Here is a 27,388-nt window from a genome sequence, read left to right as displayed (position 1 = left end):
TTAAATATATTATACTTTTAATAGAAGTAAAAATCTAGAAAGTAGATCAGATATTAAATGAAAGTATGTGATAAATATTAATGGACATAATTAGAGAACTCGACATAAAAAAATTTATATTTATCTATTTTTAATTATTCAATTTTTATTACAATCTAACTTTTTATAATATTTGTATGAATTTATTTATTTGAGATATTTTAAAATTATATATTTGTAATTGACTTTTTTTTTAATTACTTTGAGAATAATTATATTATTTTAAAAAAATGATGTAATTTTTTAAGAGTTTACCAGTCGAGTTTAAAAACTCCTACAAATTTAGATAGACTCTTAGTTTGACAACCTTAAATAAGAAAAGTGTTATTATTTTTCTTTGAAAAGGTAGATAAACTAATATTTAATATATTCTTTTTACACAGTAATTGGAATAATGGAATGGAATTCCACTTATCTAATAAAAAAGTTATATAAATATTATAAACTAAAGTAAGAAACATATATTATTATATTATTGTTATTATAGTTAATCATGATATTTTAGATATTATTAATTTGGAGTTTCATTATTATGATTTTTTCTTTAAAAGATCTATAATTTGATTGGAAATAAAAGAATATATAAATTATTTTTAACCTCATTCATCGGTGTCTAGTTTACGATGTATTTAGAAGTCTCCGTTCAAACGAGTATTTTACAGAGAACCGACAAAAAATTCCTTTAATAACTTGCCGTTTTGATACGTGAGACTATATTAAACGCGCCTGAAACATAATTAACTTTGTTGGATGATTGAAAGAGCAGAAAATTTGATGTGTGGGAGGAAGAAGTTAATGTTTGAACTCTTCTGAATTGGAACTTTTGGTGGAAAATAGAGATGATGAATTAACAGTGGAGGTGTGGTAGTTAATTCTCATCTATATATAAACAGGGCCTCAAATCTCACTATCACACATAAAAAGGTTGGGCCTTTCTTAGGTTTTGGTCCAGCGTTAAAATGAGCTTATGTCTCCCAATGCTGCTTCTTGAAAATATTTGGATATTACTACTAGCACTCACCATATTGCTATTCAAATTTCTACCCCTTCTAGAAATTTGTTCTTTTGACAAAATTATCCTTAGCATTTCACATTGGAAACAAGTTATCATTTGTATATCTTAATAAGATTTTTTCATGATATACAAGAAAAAAAACATGTTCCCAATGCGTATCTAAATATCTATCAAAGACATATAAAATTTAAATACTATTTCGTATTGTTATAAAATAATTATGTTTTCAATGTTATTTGTATGAAAATGATTGGAAGATTTAAAATTATTTTTTCAATTTAATTATAGCGAATATTTTATTAATTTTTACAATTAAGTAAAACGAGGATGACAGTATAAATTGTATGAAAAGTTGTAACAATAAAAAAAAAAGAAAAATTAAATGTTTAATCTGCAGGAGGTCAAAGTTAGTGACGCATATGGAGCCGTCTTTCGTAATATTTTACTTGAAAATCGTTGACCCTAATTTTTGTTAATATTGTCTTTTTTGTTAATTCAAACTAATTCTTTAAGACTCAATAGCATATGGAAACAAAACGCGATTTATTTTATATATTATTTGATCTGGATTGAATATAACATTCCTATCAACCATATAATAAGGTTATAAATAGTATGTTATTTACAATTACTTAATGTGTTTTAATTAGACTAAAATATAATATTTTAGGGACTTTGGAGTTAGAGTTTTGAATTTCAGACCAACTAAAATCAAACTATAAATTTTATAACAATAAAATTAAAATTGTTTTAGATCAAAAATACACCACTTGACATTCTCGCGTGAGTCAAAATATTTACATGAACTACGACAACCTAAAACTTCATTAACCATGTTACCACTATGTTAATTTAATTATTCATAACAACAAGAATAATGTATTCCTTCATTTAATTATTTTAAAGATATATATAGAGTTAAATGGTTTAAGCATTGGATTATACTTAATGACGTTAGATATAGATAGTTTATAGAAATTTTTTTAATAAGTGAATATGACTTATATCACGACAAACAATTATATAGCTCATTAATAAATTTTATGATAGATATTAGTTTGTGGATCCTAGTATTTACTCGTTGAATCATTGAATCTCTTTTTCTGGTTGTTTTCATTTTTTTTTTCTTTTGATCGTTCGTCGTTTAAGTAAGTGTTCGATATTCGGATACAATAAATATTGTAATAATAACATACAATTATCTTGATTGCAACACCTAATTATAATATCTAATGAAATCTTTTACTATTAGGCATTGATTAAGATGCGTCGTCATTAGAACTCACAATACCTAATTTATACACACGATTTAATTACTGTTAATACATATTTTAATAAATACATATAAGTTATATGTCAAATACATATAAGTTATATGTCATTTGGTCGGTACCGAATACCAACACACATAAATCGTTTGGTCCGATAAAAAAATAAACTAAATATATAAAAATAATAATGATTAATATATTTGAACATATATTAATTTAGACGTAAGAATTGTGTTTCTATTTTAAGATTAAACCCCAAAATTTAGCATATAATTCCAATTTAGTCCATAGAAATTAATATTTTGATCAAAATCAGAAAAGGAAATGAACTCGCATTAGCCAAAATATATGCATGAGTGTCTGTTACACGTTTTATTAAGCTTATCTTTTAAAATTTATTAAACTTAGTTTATATATTTTATCGTATTCTTTAATATATATTGACATTGTTTAAAAAATAAATAAAAGAGAAAACTAATTATTAAAAAGGATATAAAAATAAATAAAAAGTGGTTACAGATATACATTCTTTCTAAAAAATAGTGCAACTAATATTAATTTTATATATTTTTGTATACTTGTGATGATTGGTGATATAGATGCAATCTTGTTGATTTAATATTCGAAAATGAAAGCCCAAAATTGACTTTAAAACAGTAGCAGGAAAACATGTCGGCATGATCTTGGGCTTCGTTAAGGCACTGTTTGGTCTAAATATTCACTCTTTCTTCTCCATTTTCCTCTTTGGCTGCTCACAGCTTCTCAGTTCAATTTAGCTAAATTTCTTTTTTATCATTTTGGCTTTTTGCTCTTTATTTTATTTCTATCATTTTTGTCTTTTATTATGCAACTATTAAGTTATGGTCAGCCTTTACAATAATATATTATACATAATACAACATATAAACAAAAAAAAAAAATCACATATTAAACAAGCACATTTTTTTAAAAATGTTTTCATCTTAGGTATCATTATGTAACGTGGCATCTTAGCTAGCTAAACTGACACTTCAGATAACAACAATCATCTATCATCACATGAAAAAAAACATTATTAAAAAAAATACAAATGATTAAGTGAAAACTCATATTAAAAAAACGATACTCAACATAATTTACATATTACTATTATAATAATAATAATAATTATTATTATTATTATTATTATTTAAAGTCTAGTGTACTTAACCTACCCCTAATAGATGAAATAAATATTTATTTTATGTAGAGATGATAATGGGATGTGTATTTGCTTATAACCAAATTATCCTACCTATATTTTAAGAAAAATAAAGACATTTAAGAATAATTAGTAGGAGGTGATTTGGTATAAAAGTTTTTTAATAAAAAAATAAAGTCTTATAAAAAATTATGTATTGAATATTAATTGTTCCACTGTTACTGAAAATTCAATTATATTATATACATTTTACCAAAAGAAATATAGATCACATTATAAAATATTAACTTTCTTCGAAATCTATAAAGAAATATATTAAAATTGGAAATTTACTATATCAAGGCATTAAATCTAGGTGTGCAAATCAATATAATGAATGAGAAAGAAGAATTAGAAAAATATCATTTGAATATAAATGATTCTTAAACAAGAAAACTTCTCCTTACGAGCTTTAAATATATTTTTTTTAACGATTTAGCTTATTGATGAAATGTAAAAGGTGTTTTTGAAAGAGAGAAATTTGAATAAATATTAAAAAAATTTAAAAATGTGCATCATGTAAAAATTAATTTTTTATTTTTAAAAAATTCTTATATATATTCTTTAAAAAAATAGAGTAAATAGAATATTAAAAAACATGATCTTAACAAAACCACTAAATATAAGTAATAAGGATAAAATAACTATTTAACTAAAGATGCAGTAAACGGTATTCATATAGTAATCATATATAAGTGTACAAAAGACTAATATATATATATATATATATATATAATTGTCTGCTTTAAGAAAATAATATTAAGTTAAGAAAATAAATTAGAAACTCTTAAAGGTAAACTATTTAGAATACTTATCGAATACTTTTGTATAAATAAAATCACTTACAAATTAATAAAATAAACTAGTCATTAATTTATTGATCTTATCCAACACACTTTACATCAAATTAAAGAAACTTAATTAATAAATAAATTGGACCATAAAAAAATATTTTTAATTATATTATTTTTTATTTATTTAATTCGATTAGCTCATCATCTACAGTAATCACACATTAAGAACCAAAGGTTAATTATTTTTAAAAAAGTAAAACAATCACTTTGAAATTTGAGGAATAAAAAATACTCACAGTCTAAATTTAGAGATGACAAATATATTTAAAGTTAAAAAGTTTAAAAATTATATATATATATATATATATATATATATTTAGGCAAATTATTAAAATGGTGGCATATATATAATTTTGATAGCAAGAGAAGAGGGAAATGAAGCATTCACAGCTAGCTAGGTTAAGTAAACAACTCCGTGATTCACGTGTGGACTCCTAATGCAATACGCGTTAACAAATTTATAAACAAAAAAAATAATGAAAAAAGGATTTAGCATGAAAAGATAACTCAAATAAATTAGGTCACCCACTCACTCACTCATTTTATGGTAACAAAAGCAAAAGGTTTCAATAAAAAAAGTAATTCTCAATTCCATTTCTTAATTAATATTGTGACCATAAATTAGCCTTACACCCACATTCATGCTCAGCATCAATTCAGCATTTCAAACCTAGACATGAGGACTGGTCAGCTACTCATTCAGGATTTGAACTAAAAAAAATTAAAAAAATCATACATATAGATAACATTGTTCAAAGAATTTAGTTTTATTTTTCATTTAGAGTATATGATAGAATTATGTCACACTTCTTTTTACTAAATTGTAAAAAATATAATAAAAAAATATAAAAATGTACTGTCGAGATGTTATAGACATCATCGACAATATTGGACATGTAAGATAAATATCACTTAAATAAGTTGTGCACAAAATTTGTAATTGATGTCAAATTAATACAATGATTAACTTGTAATATTCATATTAATATAGGTTAAGAAGATGAGTTACAACACATACTTATAACTAGATTGATCAATTATAAATCAATATACATATTTAATAATATTTATTATTTTCAGACATCGAATTTTAAATATTAATTTGAGTGTCTTAAATATTAACTTGAGTGTCGTAAAGACCTTTCTCTTTATTAATAATACTCATGACCAAACTCTAAATACGTGGATGACATTTTCAAAAATAAAATATTAAAACACTTAAATTTTATGAGATATGTGACTCATAAAATACTTATTTTATACTATAATTAAAAGATTTATTCTTTTGAAATTAACATTTCTATTTGTGAGTTTTGAGTGTAGGAGGCATTAAATCAGTACATGTCTTAATTTAATAGAAGAAGATATCTCTGAAATTACACATTTGGATTTTGTGAAAATAATTTACTCCTTTAAAAAATACATGTACGAAGAATTTTGATTCATCTATGTCTAACAATGATTATAGTTTTAGCTTTATATCATAAACAGATCATCTATATAACAAAAAAAAAAAAACATGTTAATTAGAAAACAAAATCTCAAATTAGACTTTTAGTTTTAATAACAACACAAAATTTTGTGTAGGTAAAATAAATATGAAAACATGATTTTAGTTATTAATGATAATAACCTATGATGAGTTAAAAAAATTGAGATTGAATCGTTTTAGCATATTAAAACACACATATTTTAGTTACATTTTCTTCGTTATTATACATTACATTTATGGAAGTGTGTAAATCAGTGTAATCAAGAGTTATCCTGAATATTCTTCACATTTTCATTATTATAGAAAAAATATTTTGTTTCCAAATGAACCACTACTCAATTATATTCCTTCTATATTTGAAAACAACATATTTAATTTTTTTATTAAACTCCACATTAATTAAAAATAATGTAAATTCATAACATATGAATAAGTAAAAATCTGATTTTATGAGATTAAATTAAATTTAAAATTAATTTCTTAAAATTATATAAAAAAATTTATTATAATTTTTTTTATCATCGGATACTATAATAATCGCACTTATTATATTTCCATCCCATTATATTTTTACAAGAGAATATTAAAAATTCGCATATCAATTTTAAATTAAAAAACTAACACGACACTCCTATATTACTTTTTAAAATGTCAATTTAAATTTTCAATATTACACATATAATATTTTTATTTGAATATATTATTTCTATGGTTTTTTCAATTTATTTATTTTATTACAAATTATGAAAATACTCATTAGAATAGTACAGTTTTGGTCTAGTGGGTAGATCAACCATTACCTGTTGCCCCCATCCTTTTCTTCTCTCTCCTCACTGGTTGCTTCTTTGAAGAAAATGGAGACCAGTTATTTATTTTATTTTATTTTATTTATCACAGTTAAAAAGTTAAACTAAATAACGTACATAACTTATTTTAATTTAAAACCCAGGAAAAAATTAGGAAAAAGATTATATAGTATTGTAAAAATTAAAAATTGAATAAGAAAAAAGAAAAGAAAAAAATGAAAGGAGTTGAAGAAGTATTAGCAATGGCCATCACACATGGTAAGGGTGGGACCCAGTACCCGACCCGATGATGATTATTTAAAACTAGAAATGTAGATGTACATGTTTGTAATTATTGAGAGTTGCAGGGTGAAAGTGAAACTTCGTAGGAACACGGAAAATCCAATGAAAACCTCGTAATAGAGATTGTGTAACGCAATTGTTGAGTTGCAACTGTGTTCCCTAATTAGTAATTACCACCCCAATAATAATTTCCCATTTCCACTTCAAATTTCCAAATTTAAAATTTCCCTTACATTTTTATTTCTTATTATTGTTATATTATATACATAGAAATGTAAATATTTGGCCTTTATTTTATTTTCTGTTTATTTTGATTATTTATTATTTATTATTCTTCCTTTACCTTGTGCTGTGTTTCACCTCACCAGTTTCTTCGATTGGTTGATCTGCTTTCTGGGGCATGTTGGTGTCGATGAGGATCACGTTCTGAGGCATCCACTGTGAGTTGTAGAAGCGGAAAGGGCAGTGCTTGGTGGCGATTTCTGAGATTGGTCTTGTGTGGGTGTGAGTGTGAGTTGGACTGTGTTGTAGGCTTTGGAGGGGTTTGTTGTTATGAAAGGCATTATTCCTTGGTGGGTTTTGTAAGGGGTGGCTTTGATTTGCTTGGATTTGATATGGGTGGGTGTTTTCCTTGTTTTGGATCATCCAACAAGGAGGACAGTGGTGGGGTGAGGGTCAAGGAGGTGCCCAACAAGGATTCTTCTTTTAAGGAAGCTGCTTCTCTTGTTCCTCAGTCTCATCACCCCAGCAGGGCAAACACAGGTTTGGCTCCTAATTTTGCAACTTTCCTTCTCAAACTTCTGTTGCCCTCTTTGTTTGAACCACTGCTTCCCTGGCTTGCCTTCAATTGTCCTCAATTTCCCCTTTTGTGTGCCTTTTCATGGCTTTTCTGGCCATGTTCTTCAATCCAAGTTATTGGTTGCTTTGATCTGGTTCATCCGAGGTTGTGCTTGTATTGTTGCAGCCAGTGAAGTGATTTGATGGCAGTGGATATGTTTTAGCTTCACTCAATTGAATTTTGTTACTACCAAAGGCTCCTAGTTACATCTTTGGGGATCTGCCCTTGCCTTTGGATGTGACTAGTGTATCACATTGTTTCATAACGTTTTCCTTTTGCCCTTTTGACAATTCTGGGATACGAAGCTGATGCCGGGTCCAGTCCAATTGCTGCATTTTCTGTAGATTGTTCAATGTGGTAGTCTGGTAGCTTATCATAGAAATTTAGTCTAGATGATTTGTACAGAATGCCACTGTCTGAAGAAACAATTAGTTCATTCAGAAGATAGGTACTGAAAACTTTACCATTCAGGCCTGGCATTTATGCTGCTGGACGGATGGGATTGTCTGAACTAGTTGAATCACATTCTAACTGATGGCAGGATCCGATGCATGATTTAACAACGGATACCTTTGTCATTGTGCAATTCAAACTTCAACCTGTGAAACTCAAGTTGGGTTTAAGTGTTAGATGTAGTTATAAGTTTAGCAGTATAATGCCGTGATACCTTCAGTACATATTTTAATTCTCTAGTTTATCAGATGTTTTTCTGTTGCTTTTTCTCGATCTTATCTTTGATTATCTATTTAGATAAATCGAAATCATCGCGGAGTGGCACAGATGCTAAGAAGGAAACGTTGGTTCCAAAGGATGGCCCAACGCCCCATATTGCTGCACAAACATTTACATTCCGAGAGCTTGCAGCTGCTACAAAGAACTTTAGGCCGGAATGTTTATTAGGTGAAGGAGGTTTTGGACGCGTTTACAGAGGTCGCCTCGAGAGCACAGGACAAGTAAGTTGTGACATCTGCTATGAAAATTTTAGATTTCACAGATACCGAAGCTTAGCATAATGGCTTTCATGTAGACAGGATTCATCATTTTTCAATTTGCATGTTCAGCTTTCAAAGGTTGCCTGTCCACTGTCGCTTTTCCATTTGATTTTTGCACCGTCACTATAACCCTGTCTCTTTCTGATTTTTGCTGATGATATAATGAAATAATTCTCTTTGCAGGCAGTTGCTGTAAAACAGCTAGATCGAAATGGTCTTCAAGGAAATCGAGAATTTTTGGTGGAAGTTCTCATGCTCAGTCTCTTGCATCATCCGAATCTTGTGAACTTAATTGGTTATTGTGCAGATGGTGACCAGCGGCTGCTTGTTTATGAATTTATGCCATTGGGGTCTTTGGAGGATCATTTACACGGTCAGATTGCATTCTTTTTAACTGTCACCATTGCTTCCTGAATTATTATGCTTTCATATTATAAAACTACTAAATATTATATTTCAAGTTGCTTCAATCCTTTTAATCTCTTAAATGTCAAAAAATGCCATAACTCGTAGGATAAAGTAGAGAAGGGAAGCGTAGGATTCTTTGTTGGATGGGAAATTCTTTCATTCTATGGTTTTAAATTCACTGTTATCAAACAAAAAGAATTATGTCTGCGTGCTTTGACTGTATAGTTTCTAATTAAAATAGGGGGAACTGTATCTGTCATGAAAGCATGGAGAAAACAAATAAGATTGTTATCACATGGTTCAAACTACAAGGGATGAAGTACATGATTCCAGAGGCTTCGAAAAGGAGAGAGAGAATGCATTATATGTTTCAAATCAATTTATCTTAGGAGTTAGGAAAGTTACTGTAGTTTGTGAGTAGAAGGGCTAGACAGTTAGAGGGGATTTGAGAGGTAAATAAATAGGAGGAGGAGGCAAAGAGTAGCCGTTCTATTCTATCCTGTACCATTTGTAGATTGAGCTTTCGCTCATTGTGAAAGGATAAATTGTTCGTGAAGGAAAACCAGTTGAGACATCTCTCTCCTATTTTGTTTTTATTCAATTCAAAAATATTTCTTCTCTTCCCATTTGGCACCTAACAATTTATCTTCTCCTTTAGCCGGTGAAAGTGTGTTATGTCAGGAGATCATATATAATTGAAAAAACATCATATATTCCAATTAGATAATATAATTTCCCTAGGAAGATCATAGATTATCTATAGGTACATTGAACTATGTGGTGGATGCTAATTTTTTTATTTCCTTATACTTATACTGTTTGAAAATTGTGGCTTGTTCACGTGATGTTGCATTGTTCAAATGGATGAGCAGTTGACTGTTATTATTGAGTAGACATCTAGGATTCAAGGACTAACATGAATATTTTTTAGTGCATCACTAGTGTTTATACTTTATGATTTATGTAGCAAAAACTTTAGACTCATGCTTTATGATTTTCGCATGGTCAAGCAAAAATCTCCGACGAATGGCTCTCTTCCTCGAACTAGATTGTTGGTGTAGAATTTTCATACTATAGTGGTGCTAGTTCTAGTAGTCAGAAGCAGAATCTTAAATTCCAATGTACAACTGTTGGAGTAATGAGGCTTTTAGTTGAATTTGGCTTCAATAATGGTATATCATTGAACTTGCTGGGGGCTTGGTCTCTCCAAAACTTGTATGCAAATGTAAATTGGACAATATTTGAATCTAAGTATTTCTGAAAGTATCACCCTATTCTCATCTCTGGAAGATACCTTAACAAGAGGTTAGGAGCACCTCTGTCTCCTATTCCTCTATTATTTTTGCTTCGTTTAAATTGCATGGGCAAAAATTACTCTTTCCCTCTCTATTTTTATATTTTCATAGTTCCTGAATTGAGTTATCTGGGCTATCTAGAGTGTTGCTTGGAACCTCATTCAGTAGGTTATTACACGGACCACTCCCTTTAAATGTTTACTGCTTAAAGCTCCTGAAATTGATTTTAAGAGCATCCACCTAAATATATTCACATACGAAACTTAACCTCTCCTTTACCTCTAAAAATGGCTAAGCATTTTCGGCAGCCAAGGAAAGGTTCATCAAATGTTCATGTATACTCCATAAAAGATTAGAATTAGATGACATCTACACTGGTAGTGCAGGGTACCACATGCAGATTTCTGCAGCTTTATCAGCATCTTCTGTTTTATGCTACTAAATTAAGTACTGTGTAACTAATACAATCTGATATTCAGAGAATGTAAGAAGCTAACGAAACACTTGTAAGTTGTAACTAATTGTGGTACAGTTAGAGTGATTAGGATTCTCTACTACAGAGGCTATTCTACTAGTGTGGATCACACTAATTGATATACACTAATAGTAACAAACTGTTAGGAAGCTGAATCTAACGAATCTTAGGAAAAGGATTCAATATAAAATATATTTTGTGAAAAGTTTAGATTGCCTATCATGGTTTTGGGATCAGTGACACTGATGAAAACTTAGCATATCAAATAACATTCTAAAGGATGTTCCTCGTTGGCCTAACTGATGACATGAAATGTAATTATGCATTTCCAATTTCAGATCATTCACAAGTACTAAGTAAATACATGATAACTCTACCATGCTCAAAGAGTAATGTGTGCGGACTGAAGGGTTTTATAACACTTTGGAGTAAATAGTTTGATTTTTATTATCAGCATAATCTACAGTGGCAACTTTATCCGTGAAAAATTGACTTGAAGTAATACTGGCATTGAGTAATGGTAAGTTAGCAGGTTTGTATATATGTTGAGAGGGGGAGGGTGCTCATATGAGATCTTCAATGACCTCTCTTCCAAAAACTTCAACATCCATGTAGTGGCACTTCGAGATGAGCAAAGCTTGTAACTAGTGATTTAAGATAAGACCTTTTATGAATATATTTGTCTTCAATGATTTTGTAGATATTAGCTGTTTTATAGTAAAATTTGATTCCAGATCTGAAAGTTTTATGTCGCTTGAGACTTTGCATTTCATCTATTTATTACAATCTTAGAAGTAGCAATTGAGCTTTCTATTTGAATATAAAATAAAACAGTATTTTTTTCCTGTATTGCTTTTTAGGTGTTGTTACTCGTTTGACTTAATTCTTACTGGTTATGTTGCAACTGCTAATACGACAATTTAAATCTGAACTGGCTAGCTGGCTAGGTGCCAATGTGCCATAATCCTCTTAATTTGTTATCAAGACAAGACTGCTGTTCCTGATGAACAGATCACTGATAAGTTCTTCAGAATCCCATTACATTGTTGGTTTGCATCATCAATAGATATTGCTTTAAGTCGTATCTTGTTATTAGACATTAATCCACGTAAATTTTCAGCCTAAACCTATGCAGTGGAGAAATTTCTTACTCTGACTCCCTTTCCAGATCTTCCTCCTGACAAGGAGCCTCTGGATTGGAACACTAGGATGAAAATAGCAGCTGGAGCTGCAAAGGGATTGGAATACTTGCATGACAAGGCAAATCCACCAGTTATATACAGAGACTTAAAATCATCCAACATCCTCCTAGACGAGGGTTACCATCCCAAGTTATCAGATTTTGGGCTGGCAAAACTGGGTCCAGTTGGCGACAAGACCCATGTATCCACACGAGTAATGGGAACATACGGCTATTGTGCCCCAGAATATGCTATGACTGGTCAATTAACTCTGAAATCTGATGTCTACAGTTTTGGAGTTGTCTTCCTTGAACTTATTACTGGGCGCAAGGCTATTGACAATACGCGTGCACATGGAGAGCACAATCTTGTTGCATGGGTAAGTATTCACATCTTATCATCCTTGTGGTTTTAGGCCATAAGAAATGCTAACAACACTCAATCACCCTTCTTTTTAATGCACCTACTGTTGGTAAAAGTTTATTGAAAACTACCACATCATGACTAAATGAGAACACGCACCAATTTTTTTAATTTCCGATAAATTCCAGTGAATAAGTAAGTAGTGTGTTGTTATCATTTCTCCCAAGTCATACATGATGTAATCCTGTTAGTTCACATTTTGATTCATTTCTAAATTAACACGACACATTTACAATCATTTGTCTTCATATTCTTGGGAAATGGAACTTTGTAGGCGCGGCCTCTCTTCAAGGACCGTAGGAAGTTTCCCAAAATGGCCGACCCTCTACTTCAAGGCCGTTACCCGATGCGAGGACTGTATCAAGCACTTGCAGTTGCTGCAATGTGTCTGCAGGAGCAAGCTGCTACAAGGCCTCTCATTGGGGATGTGGTGACTGCTCTCACATATCTGGCTTCGCAGACATATGATCCAAATGCAGCCAATCAATCCAACAGGGTTGGCCCCTCAACCCCTAGGATGAGGGATGACAGAAGGAGCCTGGCAGACGGTGTGGACAGCCCTGATCGGCGCCTTGGCTCCCCTTCCACACACAGAAACTCCCCTGACTTCAGGAAGAGAGACAGCAGGGATCCAAGCAGCGGGACTGAGTTAGGCAGGATGGATACGGGTGGTGGCTCAGGGAGGAAATGGGGATTGGATGATTATGAAAGGCAGGACTCTCAGAGAGACAGCCCTGTAAATTCTGCAAGAGCCAGAGAGACTCCATGGAACCGCGACCTGGACCGAGAGCGTGCAGTGGCCGAAGCAAAAGTCTGGGGCGAGAATGTGAGAGAGAAAAAGAAAGCAAATGCCATGGGTAGCTTTGATGCTACAAATGACTGAGCAGACACCTGAACCCCAACCATCTTGCTGTTCATCATGTATGGTTGAGTCAGAGGATAGACTGTGTTGGTTGTCTTGGATCCAACTTGGACTGTTCTCCCAGGTCATTCTGGTAGTTTGTTAGTCATTATCATGTGAAGGAAAACAGTACACAGTTGAAAAAAAAGAAAAAAAAAGGAACAAAAATAGGGGTTGGGGAGAAGTTAGTGTGGATTGGGGTATTTAAATGTAATGATGATGGTGCAGAATGTGAATTCAACAGCCATGTCTTTGTACTAACGATTTCTAGGTTCATGTTGCCTAGGGCAGCAAAGGCGCTTCTAATGTTTGGCCTCTCTTATTTGCTTGTATTGTATGATGGGGGGGAGCTTAGTGGATTGCTGTCACATGATGTACTCCTACATTGTCTGTTGTATGTCTGAGTCTATGTTTTCGGCTTATACAAAAAAAAAAAATTATTTTCCACTTCACTCTTTTATTATCTCCATCTCTTGCAAACCTCCAAACTTGTAAACAACCCAATATCAACTAGTTAAACCATTATTTCAGATTTTGCAGGCTGTTTAAAGAACTGTTACTACTTTTTTTTTTCTTAAGGAAAAGCTATACCGGTTTTTAATAGAATTCTAGTGATTAGTAACATACTAGCATGGAATCCCTGCTACTATTGTCAAGATTACGTTGATTTTTTAACATGCTTTAAAATTATGTGTATAATTAAAAGAATGATATTATATATGTTTTATAATAACCTTTTTTGGGCTAAAAGTAATTGTGGCAAATATAACAAAAAATTGAATATTACTAATGCAAACAAATTATCATAATCTTAAAAAGTAAAAAAGACTTGGGCGAAAAACTAATTACAAAGCAAGTGATTTTCATGATAAGTTATGTTTTATGCAGAATATAAATTTCATCTAGACATATTTTTGACCGAAAAATACAATTAAATTCTAATACAATCCAATTCATACCTAACAGTGTGGTTGGGATAACACGTGAAAAAAAATCCCACCCACCTATACTCAAATAAACAAAAAGGGTAAATGTTAAGCAATTGAGAGAATGACAATCTCAATCAAAACAAAATAGATCAAAAGAAAACAAATTGTATCCTTTTAAATACGATATTCTAATGATAAGAAGTGATTTACACTCCCACCCTAGCCAACATTTTGTTATAGCCTCAAATTGTATACTTCAAATTGTATCCTTGCCTCTTGATTTCAATGTGTATGCAGCGAATTTCTTGCCGATAATGACTCTCACCCATTGCAAAGCTTTGGCCACCGTTGAAGCATCAGCATTATCACTCACCTGAAGCTGAAAGGTCCGTGAACATTTCTAGGGCTTTTGAAGAACATTACGTTTCCCCGTGTGTTTAACTCTTACGAACCAAATCATAAAATTAATAGTGTAGAAATTTCTATTTTGTATCGTATTTGATGCTTTGTTGTCGACTATACATGTAGAAAACGTCATTTTGAAATCATATCGAAGCTTTCGGGTTGCAAATACAGAATTCCAAATGTTAGCTTAACGCAAATAAGAATTACATATATTTCATTGAACTAGTTCAGATCTAAGGATTTGTTTGTAGATTTTACATACTTACATTCTTACAACATCCGATTTTTACATGGTATTACCTAACTAGCCATACAAGTGATATTTGGAGCCTACATAAATCAAAAAGAGGCTGGTAACACGACCTATGGAAGGCAAGCCGCCAATTGTCATGTCTGGGCCACATCTTTTAAAACCCAACAAGCCTTTACTTATCCTATTCAATATAGAGAGCACATATCCATTTATTTTCTTCTCTTCCCCTGCCACAACAGTATGATCTGCTTCAATAAAAGCAATGCAAAACCTTCTATGTAATTCAAGATGGAACTTAACTCTTAGAAAGAATGCATACCGTGCTTGCGTAATCATCCATGGTTAACTGCTTCCGCTTCTTCAAAGATGGACTCTCTGTCTGTCTTGCCAAAGCACGCTTTGATGGGGTCATGTTCTGCAAGATTTGTTAAATGAGTATGACAACAATTAATATTTGAATTCTATACTATTTACACATAATATGAAGAAAACTAACTTTAGCAAGTTTCTTCTCTTTGCGAGCTTGTCTTTCCCTCTCATCATATTCTTGGTTTTCCTTTTCTACCAGACGAATGAGGGTGTCACACCTTCTCGCCAGTTCCTGAGTTGTGCGTGACTTAACAAACCAATCAAATCGAAACAAGGGTGAAGTTCGAAATGCCGCCTTTAACTCATCCCAATTCCCATAGCCAAGTTTGTGAACCATGCATATCTGGAAATTTACAGCAAAATAACTTTTTTAGAAACCAATAGAAGGATGGTGGGGTGGAGCTAGATCTAGAAAAAAAATTGAAAGACAAAAAAAGCGTACCATGAATCTGTCACATTCTTCATTGTACAACTTCCCTTTGTTTTGCCCATACTGTATCTTTAACTCTAGCCAAGGATTCTTGTAGCGGTCCAACTTTTTCCCAATAGCTTTCATGATCTCATCTTTCCGAGAAATTCTTGCCTCCCCCCTTTCAATGTTTTTAATAATTCTGTCATAATCTGCAGTGATTCAAAATGCACAAATCAGCTTACATTCTACACAAACTAATTTCCAGCTAAAATTGACACATCAATGACTACACACAACAACAAAGTCTTATCCCACTATGTGAATATCAATACAGAAATCTGCTGCATTTTACCACCAGGCATAAAATAAGTCAAAATCAAAATATCAATCACTCAAATAGCTGGGTATATGAAACAAGCAAAACTGATTTCCATACTAAAAGATTGTTCAATAGGCACATGGCTGTACCATTTAATTCCTTGTATCTTTCTTTGAAGACCTTCGCATATCTTTCAACTTCCTCCTCAGTTTTTCCTTCCATCTCAGAAGCAATACTTTTTATATCATTTCTGCCATATTTTTCACAGGCCCTAATGAAAGTATTAAAATCCCTCCGGCTCCAAGATGAAAATCCCTATATAAACAAAATACCAATGTTAAAAACAATACTACCCATGAAAGCTTAGTTTGCAAAAGGGGGGAAATATTTCACCTCTTCTAGCAAGCGCTCCTTTTCCTCCAATTCTTCAGCGGTTAATGGATCTCCCACCTCTAAACATTCATATCATCACAATTAAAATTAATGACATAAATGTAGAAAGGAGTCGACATACTAGTCTGGAGAGTGACCACGTACCTTCTGGTTCATCAACATCTATTGAGTCCTTTATCTGATTCTTCTGGTGTGCTTGCTGAAATTTTTAAAAATAATAATGCCACCAAACAATACCAACTCATTGAGCTAAACTTAAAACCTAAAAATGTGAACAAGCAAATTAATTTTGCCTACACCTACCATGAGATAGCGAACTTCCTTTTCGTACAGTTCACTCAACCTCTGTGTGTTGAAAAACTGGAAATCATGCCTGAAGGTCAAAGAAGAAAAGGTTATCAGTAAGTACATAACATAGGTGTGATGTTATGAAAAAAATAAAAGCGTAGAAGCTTACAACTGGGGCATCCTAGGAATACGGGGCTCTTTTGGTTTAGTAGGACCACCCTGACGCATTGTTTGCTTGAAGTATTCAGACTCTGAGTAGCTTCAAGAAAGAAACCCCAGAAAAAGAGAACCAGCACACCATGTCATAAAAACAAAATATCAAATTCAACATGGATGAGTAGAATGTAAAGGCAAATGCTTACTTGCGCTTCCGCTCCCTTTTTGGTGGTTCAATCCAGTTCTCACTAACAATTTTTTTAATATCAAATCTGTTCTCATCCTTCACACAAAAGGAAATTGACATGCCAATGTCAGTTGAATAGATAAGGGGGAAGGGGAGAGAAGAGAAGGTTAATATAGAGCAATAAAAAGTTTCCAAAGTTAAAACAAAGTGTGATCTTTACCTTCTCATCATCAAAATCATATAACTCAGCAGCTACAAAAAGAAAACATCAGTATTAGTAACTCTAAACTACAAACAGCCGAAAGATTAAGTGAATATGGTATTTTAAGCTTATGGATCAGTTAGTTGTAGGTACATACTGTCATCCATCTTAAATTTGATGGCATCTTCAGTAAATTTCTTCATCTTGGCATCAAGCTCAGCAGTTGCCTCCTCTCCTTTAGCAATAATTCTATCAATATCCTCATCTGTAATTGTACTATCCTTGGAACTGAAAACCATTTCAGCCCCAAATCTAACCATTTGAAGCAACTCATCTTTATTTACCGCTGCACATGAAAGCCAGTGGAATCATATTAGAAAATCCATACATCTTGAAGCAAAGAAACAAGAAAAATCATCCATCAGATCCTTACTCTTCTGCTCAGCTAATCTCCCTTGCTGAATCACCAAAGCATCCAGTGCCAGCTTTTTGTAGGCCCTTTCAATGACTTTTTCTTCAATTGTATACTGTACCATTATCATGAGGAAATGAGGTGTTAACAAATAGAGTGAATAACGAATTGAAAAAGCAAAATAAAGTTTAAAATTGCTAACCTCAGTACAGAATCGGAAAACTTGAACTTCCTTCTTTTGACCAATCCTATGAGCACGATCCTGAGCCTGCAAGTCAACTTGTGGATTCCTGTTGTAAACCACCAACCGTGTAAAAAAATTAGGTACAGATACAAATCAGATGGCTGCGTCATGACTATATGAAATACTGACCAGTCACTGTCATACAGAATGACAACATCAGCAGTAGCAAGATTAATACCAAGACCTCCAGCGCGAGTAGATAATAGGAAGACAAATTTCTCACTTCCTGGTTTGTTGAAAGCATCAATGGAAGCATCTCGATCATCACCACCAGTATTTCCATCAATGCGACAATATTGATATCCACAAAACATTAAATAATCTTCAAGTATGTCTAGCAGCCTTGTCATCTGAGGAGAAATGCAAAAAATTAGGAACAGAAAAAAATTTGAAAGGCATAAGTGAGAGCAAAGAAAAACAGATTGCAGAAAGTAAAACATTCGATCATCAGCAACAAGAATCCTATTTCAACAGTAAAAAGATCTGACCTGAGAAAATATAAGGACCCTGGAATCACGCTCTTTCAATTTAGGAAGTAACTTATCCAAAAGAACCATTTTACCTGGAAGCAAATTTTTACAACATCAAATAATCTCAAATTTTATGGATCAACCTAAAAAGAACTTAAGCACTCTCTTAATATAAGTAGGGGATTACCAGCATTTGTAATGAGATGATCTCCTGTTGTGTAGGGAGGGCCGGGTTCAGCACCTTGGAAAAGATATGGATGATTACAACATTTGCGTAGTTGCATAGCTATGTTCAGGAGGCGTTTCCGTTCACCACCAGCATTTACAACCTCAAGATCCTTCTGAAGTAATGCTCTATAATACTGTTTCTGCATCTGGGACATGCCTACTTTAAGAATAGTTTCTTTTTTAGGTGGCAACCCTTTCTCAACATCTGATTTCAACCTTCGAAGGAGAAATGGCCGAAGGACCTTAATATACATAGAAAATGAAAATGTCAATTATTTACCAGATTAACATTAAGGACTTTCAACAATAAAAAGAAGGTTCAGTAATTAACCTTGTGTAATTGTTGAACAACCTCCTGTTGGTCATTTTCACCAGAAATTTGAAACCATTCATCGAAAGTTTCAGCAGAACTAAAAATTTCGGGCAGAAGAAAGTTGAGAAGAGACCAGAGTTCATGAAGATTATTCTGTACCATTAAAAGAGATAATAAGCACCAGCAAATACATGATGAAACATACACGCAAAAACAAGAGACAAGTTTCAAAACAAAGCAAAAATAATTATATGATTAAGAAATATAAGCTTCTAGACAGTTGAAAACCAACAACACCAAAGAACATCACTAAAGTTTTAACCAATTCAAAGTTATGAACCATCCAACTCTTCAATCAGGTTAAATCAATCTTAATTGACTGTTAACAAAAAATCTTATCAGAAAACATAATGCCCAATGCACCATCTCTAATGAAATTTTGCTATACCATACATTAAAGGTTTCCCAGAAGAATAGCAAATTATATTTTAAATATTATTTTCTTACTCCACTAGCAATTTCCACAACTGATGTTAATTACTCCCATCCACAACTACAAAAAGACAAATTTAGAATTTCAACAATGCAGCCCAACCCTCCATCACAGTTAACAGGTTCTTTACTTGAAGCTTATTGAAATTACGATAGAAAACAAATGAGATCATACAAATTACAATTATTTTGAAAAAAACTGGCATCACACCACCTGCATGTTAAGAGTTCCTACAGACCAACAAATTAAATAAAAATTACAATGACAAAAAACAGTTGTTCAAATGACTAGTGTTGCAGATAGTACAAGTAATACCTGAAGTGGTGTGCCAGTAATAAGGAGACGATAGTTTGTACTGTAGAGTCTCATTGTTTTCGACAGCAGGGAATTCTCATTTTTTATTCGATGAGCTTCATCAATAATTATGTAGCGCCAACTAAATCGACGCAACACAGACTTCTCCTTGATTGCCATTTCAAAACTTGTGACACAGACATCAAACCTCCCAGCAACCAGAAGTTCCTCTTTTATATGTCTCTGCAGCAAAGACAAAACCAGGAAAAACAGGTAAAACTACGTGCCAACTGTAACTTTTCCCAAAATAATTCAACCCTGAAAAAATGGTCTTACCCTTTCATCAGGGTTGCCAAGAAACTTAATTGCACGAAGAATGGGACAAAAGCGCCGAATTTCATTCATCCAATTTCCAAGAGTAGATTTTGGAGCAACCACCATATGAGGGCCTTTTATTCCTCTGAATTCATGCAAGTAACCTAATAAAGATATGGTTTGCAATGTTTTACCAAGCCCCTACAAATCAAATTTATTTGTCATGACTTGTTTAAATCAACTCATCAGCAACACCCAAGCCTTACTACTCTGGGTAAGATCAGATATCAAATTAGTTATGACAAAGCAATTGCATGTAATACAGCTAATTCAGTTTGGCACAATTGCAAGCCGACCAAACACATACCATTTCATCAGCCAGAATTCCATTTATTCCATTCTCATACAATCGTATGAGCCAGTTTAGTCCAGCCAGTTGGTAATCCCTCATCTTCCCTTGGATGCCTGTAATAAATTAAACATAAGCAATTAACGTTCATGACACATGAGCAACCTTCCCCCCAACAAAAAAACATGTTGATTTAATATGTCAACAACAAATATGAAAGCATCTAACAGGAAGGGTGCACAAGAAAAAGATTCCATGATAAATTTATTTATATAGCACATGTAGGCCAATGAGAAATTCAGAGACCAGAATGGAGGTTGTCTACCACCAAAACACAGATAGAATAGAATGTATGGCATATCTTCTCTAGAGGTTTATTCAATCAATGCATCCTTATCCAGCACTATGATACAAATGCACATATTTAACCTATAGAAGTCAATATTATAGTGCAACAGCAGAGTCGAGGGACCCTGTGTAACACAGTTTTACCCTCCTGCAACATTTGTTTAGTGTTTTTTTTGGGTAAAATACTCCACAGAAAAATTAGGCTTTAACATCTATTCTTTCACACATTATCAGACGATTTTCTCTCATGTTCTATTTTTTCTTCTTTGTTTAGACATCCCACCAAGTTCACATTCTGCTAAATTTTGATAAAAAAAATTTCTATTAACTTCAACATAATTTTTTAGAATTTTCACTACATTCTCATTGCTCCTACATTGATGGTGATTGTGTGTGTAAACTGAGACTTATTTATCATGAATTGCTTTAACTTTAGGTTTCCTGTTTTGTTTTGATTATACGTGTACTATAATTATTTAGTTTGTAATCAAATGCTTCTAAAATAGCAGTCATCACTATCGTGATATTGCAGCATCAATGTTAGCCACTAGGGCATCACCATCTCACTATAATAACTACAATTCCAAACATTTCCACAAACAGAGGAAAAGAGGGAAAAATAATAATTATGTCAAACCAGGCAATTATAGAACCATCACGTCTCATGCACAATTTAAAAATAAAGAACACTTACATGATGGTTGTGTCATGAGACGTGTGCTGGCTACACCATCTTCTTCTTCTTTAAGGTATTCTTCATCTTCCTCTTCCTCAGTAACTTTCGATGCATGGCGACCCCTTATTACACAAATTAAATGTTAGTATAAACCCTTTTAAGCAACACAAAGTAAGTTTCAACTCTTTAGTGCTCATATTTGAAATCAGTCCCTCTATCATACAATTTTTCCTCCTCTTCAATATTAGGGGGGATTTGGTGGAGAGAGAAAAGGGAGTTAAAACTTTTCAACCGTAATGACTAAAATACCCTACATATGATTTGAAATTTGAAATTCCAAGAATATAAAAGTATAATAATTTGTAAAACCATTTCCCTTCAATTCCTCTTAGCCAAATATAATCTCTAATCAAAATTCCTACCCTGCCTCAAACCAACAGTCCCTAGAGAGCATGTTGGAACTATGTATCAATTACTTGTTTAGTTGATGCTAGTTTATCTCTAAAACTTCCTAGACAGCCTACTACCTACTACTGTACAAGAAGTATATATAATAAATACCCTTTAAAAGAACATCAAACATTGAAGCAATGGAGACAGACTTGTGAGATTACTCGTGGAATTGCACAATTACATGATTTCGCAGTCCAAAACCGTAACACATGTAGTTATGAAATGGCAGAACCAGTGAGATCAACATGCTAGCTCACAAAAACGGCAGGATTGTGCAAGTTGAGTGAGCACGAAAATGGTTCTATTTTTGACATCCATTAAATTGGGTTTTGGGTTAAAACCCAAGCCCCATGGCTAAAAAAATAGTCACATTCTGCAGTTTTTCATCTACATAAACGACCCACAAACGTATGAAACAATTCCCACATCTTCGTCAATTGCTCTCCCTTGACTCCTTGAGACCTTGACATCTTTTCTTTGCTTTGCACGAAGCACACATATTATTACTCTACAGAATTGGTTTGGACTGACTCAGTCTCCTTGGGTACTTGTCCTCTCTTTTCCTGCACATTCTTCAACTATGCAAACATTCATTTCAAACCTCTAGATTTTGTGTTGCTCAGGTCCCTTTCGTGATTCTGTCCTCTCTTAAATTCTACTGTTGCATCATCAACATGGCTTCTAATCCTCCTTCTACAGCTACCACTGTCAATGATGGCATTGCTAGTGCCTTTGACAAAAATTACTCACTCTAAAATAGTGCCAAGAAATTCTCCTGTCAGTAAAACAGATGTGGTTTGTAAGCTTGGCTTAAATCTTGGTGGTGATCCAAGGAAAATTCAATGCAAATACTGTGCAAAGTCTTAACAGCAGGGGTTTATAGCTTCAAGCACCACTTGGAGGGAAATCAAAAGGAGGTGCTTCCAAAAGCGTGTCTGATGAAGTGAAAAAAAGAGATGTTTGACATTGATGTTGATGTTGGCAGCACCAGAAATATTTTAAAAAAGAGGGGAATTAGCTCACAGGTCACAATTAAGCAAAGATTTAAGAGAGATAAAAGAGAAACTGCTTGAAAGTATGTAGCAAGTTTTTCAACAAAAATGTCATACCATTTCATGTGGCAATGAGCAAAGTGTTTGGGAGAATGCTTGATTTAGTTTCAAAACATGGCCCTAGATTTAAGTACCCTTTGTACCACAAGATCAGCATAAAATATTTGGAGGAAGAGGTTCAGACAACAAAGAGTGCTTCGGAAGTTCACAAAAATGCATGAAAAAAAAAACAAGTTGCATCATTAATGACTGATGGGTGGACTGAAAAGAGAAGGAGAACTAGACTGTGAACTTTTAAGTAAACAGACCAAGGGGAATTGTCTTTCTGAAATCTATTGATGCCTCTGTCTGATAAGTTATTTAAAGATGATGGAAAACATTGTTGAAGAGGTTGGTGAAGAGAAATTGTTCAAATTATGATGGACAATAAAGCCAATCACAAAGCTATTGGTGACATGTTGATGAAGAACGAAAGAAGTTCTATTGGACCTGTGTGCGTTGATTTGATGCTAAAAGATTTTGAGAAGATACATGTTCCTCATTAGACGATTCCAAAAGGTAGACAGATTACTACTTATATTTATTCTACAAAATCTCTGCTTTTCTCTGCTGCAACACTTTAAAATGGAAGAGATTTGTTGAGGTCTTGCCACCTCTCATTTAACATTAGGGTGTCTTAATGAGAATAAGGGTCCTTTAATTAGAATGCTTACAAGTGATGAATGAAAGGTCGTTTTGCAAGAACAAGGGATGGAAAATCTACTTGGGGATGTGGTTTAACATAAAGAGTTTTGGAAGAATATTGTCATTTGTTTGAAGGGTGCCTTCCCTTTAATTCAAGTGGTACGAATGGTTGATTCAAAAGAGAAACCAGCCATGGTTTCATCTATAAGGCAATGGATCAAGCTAAGGCGATGCGGACATCCAATTCTACTGTTAGTTCTGTTTGGGAATCATATTATAAGGAGAGAATAGAGAAAGAGTTTAGTGGGGTTAACTATTATTCCAATTTAAAGTATTCTTCTAGAGCAAGGTGAATTACTGAACTCTAATTTAAATTATTCTTCTACTTTTAGTTATGAAGATGAATGGAATATTATTGATGAAAGGTGGGACAGCCAGCTCCATGGGCCTTTCCACACTGTAGGCTATTTTCTCAATCCTGAATTGCACTATGTTCGTAATTTCAAAGTTGATACAGAAGTTAAAATTGATCTACTGCAATGTATAAAAAAGATGGTGGTTGATCCCAAGGAATAACGATATATGAAGCTTGAAGATTTTAAGAACCAAAACAAGTTGTTTGGTAATCCCGTGGCTGTTAAGGCCACTGGGAAGAAGACTCTAGCAGTTTGGTCGGAGTCATATGGGATGAAAATAAAGAACTTCAACTTTTTGTCATACACGTGCTCAGTTTAACATGCAGCTCCTCTGGATGTGAGCATAATTGGAGTGAATTTGAGATGGTGAGATTTTAAAATTTTGACATTTGAAATTAAAAAAAAAATACTTGATTTACTAGTATTTGCTTATATGTTTGCATTTGAAATAATTAGGTCCAAACAAAGAGAAGAGATTATTCAAAACAGGATACAGTGAATGATGTATTTGTCATGGTTAAATCCAAATTGGGTGAGGAGACGTTCAATGATGAGTGGATTATGGAAAATGGTGATGCAGGGGATGACAATGAAGGCTAAAATGATACTCCAAATTCAAATGATGATGAAGACTTGATCAAGCTCAAGTTGAAGACTAAGAGGATGATTTATAGTCAATGTGGGATCTCCAACAAAGTTGTTAAACTCTAGAGGATGTTATTATTGAGGTTCTTCATGAAGGAGAAGGAGCAGATGAAGATCCCTTGACTTTTGATTTTAATTTGAAAGATTTATATTAGAGTTGGAGGTTTAGGCTTTAGCCATCTAGTTGTCTTCATGGCCAGTATTCTTTTTAGGCTACTTAAATAATTAGGCATTTAAGTTTTTTGTTTTGTTATTTATGACTTCATGACTTATGAGTTGGGACTTATTAGTTATTTTATTACTTATTTGAAATGCTTTCTTTCTTATATTTATAATGGATTTAAGTTTGATTACTTATTTAAAGTGTGGTTTTATTCTTTTATTATTTATGCTGTTTTATATCCATGCATATGAATTTATATTATATTTGTAAGTCCAGTAAGATCTTACTCCACAACTTAGGACTTTGTGAGTCTGTCCCTCTCCTATTTGACTACCTTACTCTGAAGATATAATTTATGGCCTAGTTTACATGAATTCTAGGAGCGTACCTTCCCCTTGACTTCTGAGAAGAAGTCTGATCACCTTTTGCAAAATGAGCAAACAGTTCAGTCTGCTGCAAGAGATACTTAAGACGCCCCTTTCCTCTGTTGTTCTGCATTATATCATATGTTGTTCATTTACTTAACAATCACATCAATACACCAGATAAAACAGGAGTTCGATTATGAACTAGACTTGCCATATCAGCATCTATGGCTGCATTTTGTTCATCCAGTATCTCCTGGATTTTCTGTTTCTTCAATTTTTGCATTTCCTTTAATCTATCCTTCTCTCGCTTGCTAATTGCAGGATCAACATTGTCCTCGCCCTGAAGTCAGACAAAAAATGCTTAGGCTTACTCTCAAACTCTTACTTCAACAAAAAAATCACATATAAGCCAAGCAAAAGCAAGTTCAATTCGCTAGCACGCTCCTCTCGCTGTAGGTCTTCAGCATGCACCGCATTTTCCCGGACGCACATGGCAAGTAAACACAGAACTTCAAGTACAAAACAGTTTAGGAAGCAACTATAGTATGAACAAAGAAGAATGAAGCAGGAGAAAGAACTATAATCTACGGACAAGAACATAGTAAATGGAGTTTGACCTGGTCATCATCGGCTGCGGGATCTTCGTCGGAATCCGGAGGATTACCAGCGGCACCTTCATCGTCATCTTCGTCGGAACTGGCAGAGCGTGCCACCGCCTCGAGTTCCTCCTCATCTTCCTCTTCGTTGATCTGTTCGTTGACCAGCTCCTTTTCCTCCGACGAACTTGAAGCATTGGAGAGCGCTTCATCGGAAGATGAGTGAGTCTTGGAAGGTCTCGCCATGGATTCCAAAATTGATAACAAGGGTTTGATAGATAGATAAATTGAAAGAGGATTCTAAGTTTGAAGTAGCAGTGTAGTTGTAAGATTGGGGAAAGTAGGTAGTTCTTGGGTTTGTAGCCGTTGGATTAAGCGTAGATGTGCGATTACCGCACAGAAGGGAAATGGGAAATTTCCGCGCCATTGATATGGAAATGGACTTTGCCGCTCAGGCCCAACTACGTGAGGCCCAACCTGTGGAAAAAGGTTTGGAAATTTCTTCCTGCACCTATCCATTTTGACATACACCCTATCATTTTCTCAAATTCCAAAATTATCCTTATTCTGGATATGAAAATCCAGAACAAAGTAAATAAAATTCAAAAATAAAAAATACATTCCGAACAAAAATATCCGGAACAAAAAAATTAAAAATACATTCCAGATAAAAATTTCCAAAATTAAAAAATGTGTTCCAATATCAAAATCTAAAATATTTTCGGATTAAAGGTTCTAAAAGTAATTTTTATTTACACCCTCTTTTGTGTAAGGTTTTTCATCATTTGAAAAGAGGTTTTTTGTCATTTTCAATAATAGATTACTAAAATAATAACAAAAATATTAATAATTTATAGAATACTAAAAGTTAAAAGAATTATAAAAAAATTTAAAAATTTAAAAATAAAAAATAAAATAAATAAATAAAAGTAAATTATAGCAATAATAATAAAATTAAAATTATTAACTAATAATAAAATTATATATTTTTTTATTTAGTTAGAATTAATTTATAACAATAAGAATAAATTAGTTATTATATATACATATATTATTTTATATTTTTTAAAAATTTATTATATCTATTAAATTATTTTAAATTTTTCATATTTTCTTTAATTCAAACAATCTCACTTTTCATCATCATTATTTTTTTTTTTCAATTATTTTAAATCTATCTTTTAATCCAAAGAAACCATAAAAAATTATATAAATTATAATAACACTTTTTAATATTTCTACAAATTATAATTACTTTCTATTTTTCTACCACAATTATCTTCTTAGTTAAAAAGTCGTACCTATAATATTTTTAAAATTAAAGAGTATAATTATAATATTTAAAATTTAAAGAGTGCATGCATAATAAAAATATATATTTTTAAAACAAAATGAGATTTGTATACAACTTAAAAATTAGGAGATAAATTAATCAAAAGAAACTATTCAGTTACCCATACATTAT

The 27,388-nt window shown here is 32.6% G+C and overlaps 2 protein-coding genes across 4 annotated transcripts; one reads left to right on the top strand and one right to left on the bottom strand.

The window, feature by feature from the left end:
• The first annotated feature begins 7,023 nt into the window (after nucleotides 1-7,023).
• LOC137832355 (serine/threonine-protein kinase PBL27) lies at nucleotides 7,024-13,943 on the top strand. 3 transcript variants are annotated; one of them, XM_068640480.1, is made up of 6 exons: nucleotides 7,024-7,144; nucleotides 7,347-7,740; nucleotides 8,567-8,769; nucleotides 8,992-9,181; nucleotides 12,155-12,546; nucleotides 12,865-13,943. In XM_068640480.1, exons 2-6 carry the CDS (start codon nucleotides 7,593-7,595, stop codon nucleotides 13,471-13,473), a joined length of 1,542 nt encoding a protein of 513 aa, XP_068496581.1. In that variant the 5' UTR covers nucleotides 7,024-7,144; nucleotides 7,347-7,592; the 3' UTR covers nucleotides 13,474-13,943. The 3 variants fall into 3 exon arrangements, with proteins under 3 accessions (XP_068496581.1, XP_068496580.1, XP_068496579.1); XM_068640479.1 differs by having other exon boundaries at nucleotides 7,036-7,252; XM_068640478.1 differs by lacking the exon at nucleotides 7,024-7,144 and having other exon boundaries at nucleotides 7,286-7,740.
• A 1,064-nt stretch (nucleotides 13,944-15,007) lies between these two features.
• Nucleotides 15,008-26,321, bottom strand: LOC137832354 (ISWI chromatin-remodeling complex ATPase CHR11). Its single transcript, XM_068640477.1, has 25 exons — nucleotides 25,945-26,321; nucleotides 25,539-25,667; nucleotides 25,348-25,451; nucleotides 21,565-21,668; nucleotides 20,541-20,638; nucleotides 20,195-20,374; nucleotides 19,880-20,101; nucleotides 19,090-19,224; nucleotides 18,718-19,000; nucleotides 18,549-18,622; nucleotides 18,190-18,410; nucleotides 18,019-18,106; nucleotides 17,838-17,931; nucleotides 17,562-17,750; nucleotides 17,423-17,454; nucleotides 17,222-17,298; nucleotides 17,029-17,118; nucleotides 16,875-16,944; nucleotides 16,716-16,770; nucleotides 16,572-16,630; nucleotides 16,328-16,493; nucleotides 15,890-16,068; nucleotides 15,575-15,790; nucleotides 15,398-15,493; nucleotides 15,008-15,305 (listed from the first exon to the last, which is right to left on the bottom strand). The coding sequence occupies exons 1-25, from the start codon at nucleotides 26,167-26,169 to the stop codon at nucleotides 15,288-15,290; spliced, it is 3,204 nt and encodes a 1,067-aa protein (XP_068496578.1). The 5' UTR covers nucleotides 26,170-26,321; the 3' UTR covers nucleotides 15,008-15,287.
• Between the last annotated feature and the right edge of the window lie 1,067 nt (nucleotides 26,322-27,388).

This window comes from Phaseolus vulgaris, chromosome 6, assembly GCF_000499845.2.
Source record: "Phaseolus vulgaris cultivar G19833 chromosome 6, P. vulgaris v2.0, whole genome shotgun sequence".
Lineage (NCBI taxonomy): Eukaryota > Viridiplantae > Streptophyta > Magnoliopsida > Fabales > Fabaceae > Phaseolus > Phaseolus vulgaris.
The sequence above is the reverse complement of the archived record's forward strand: the minus strand, read 5'-3'. Positions and strand labels throughout refer to the sequence as shown.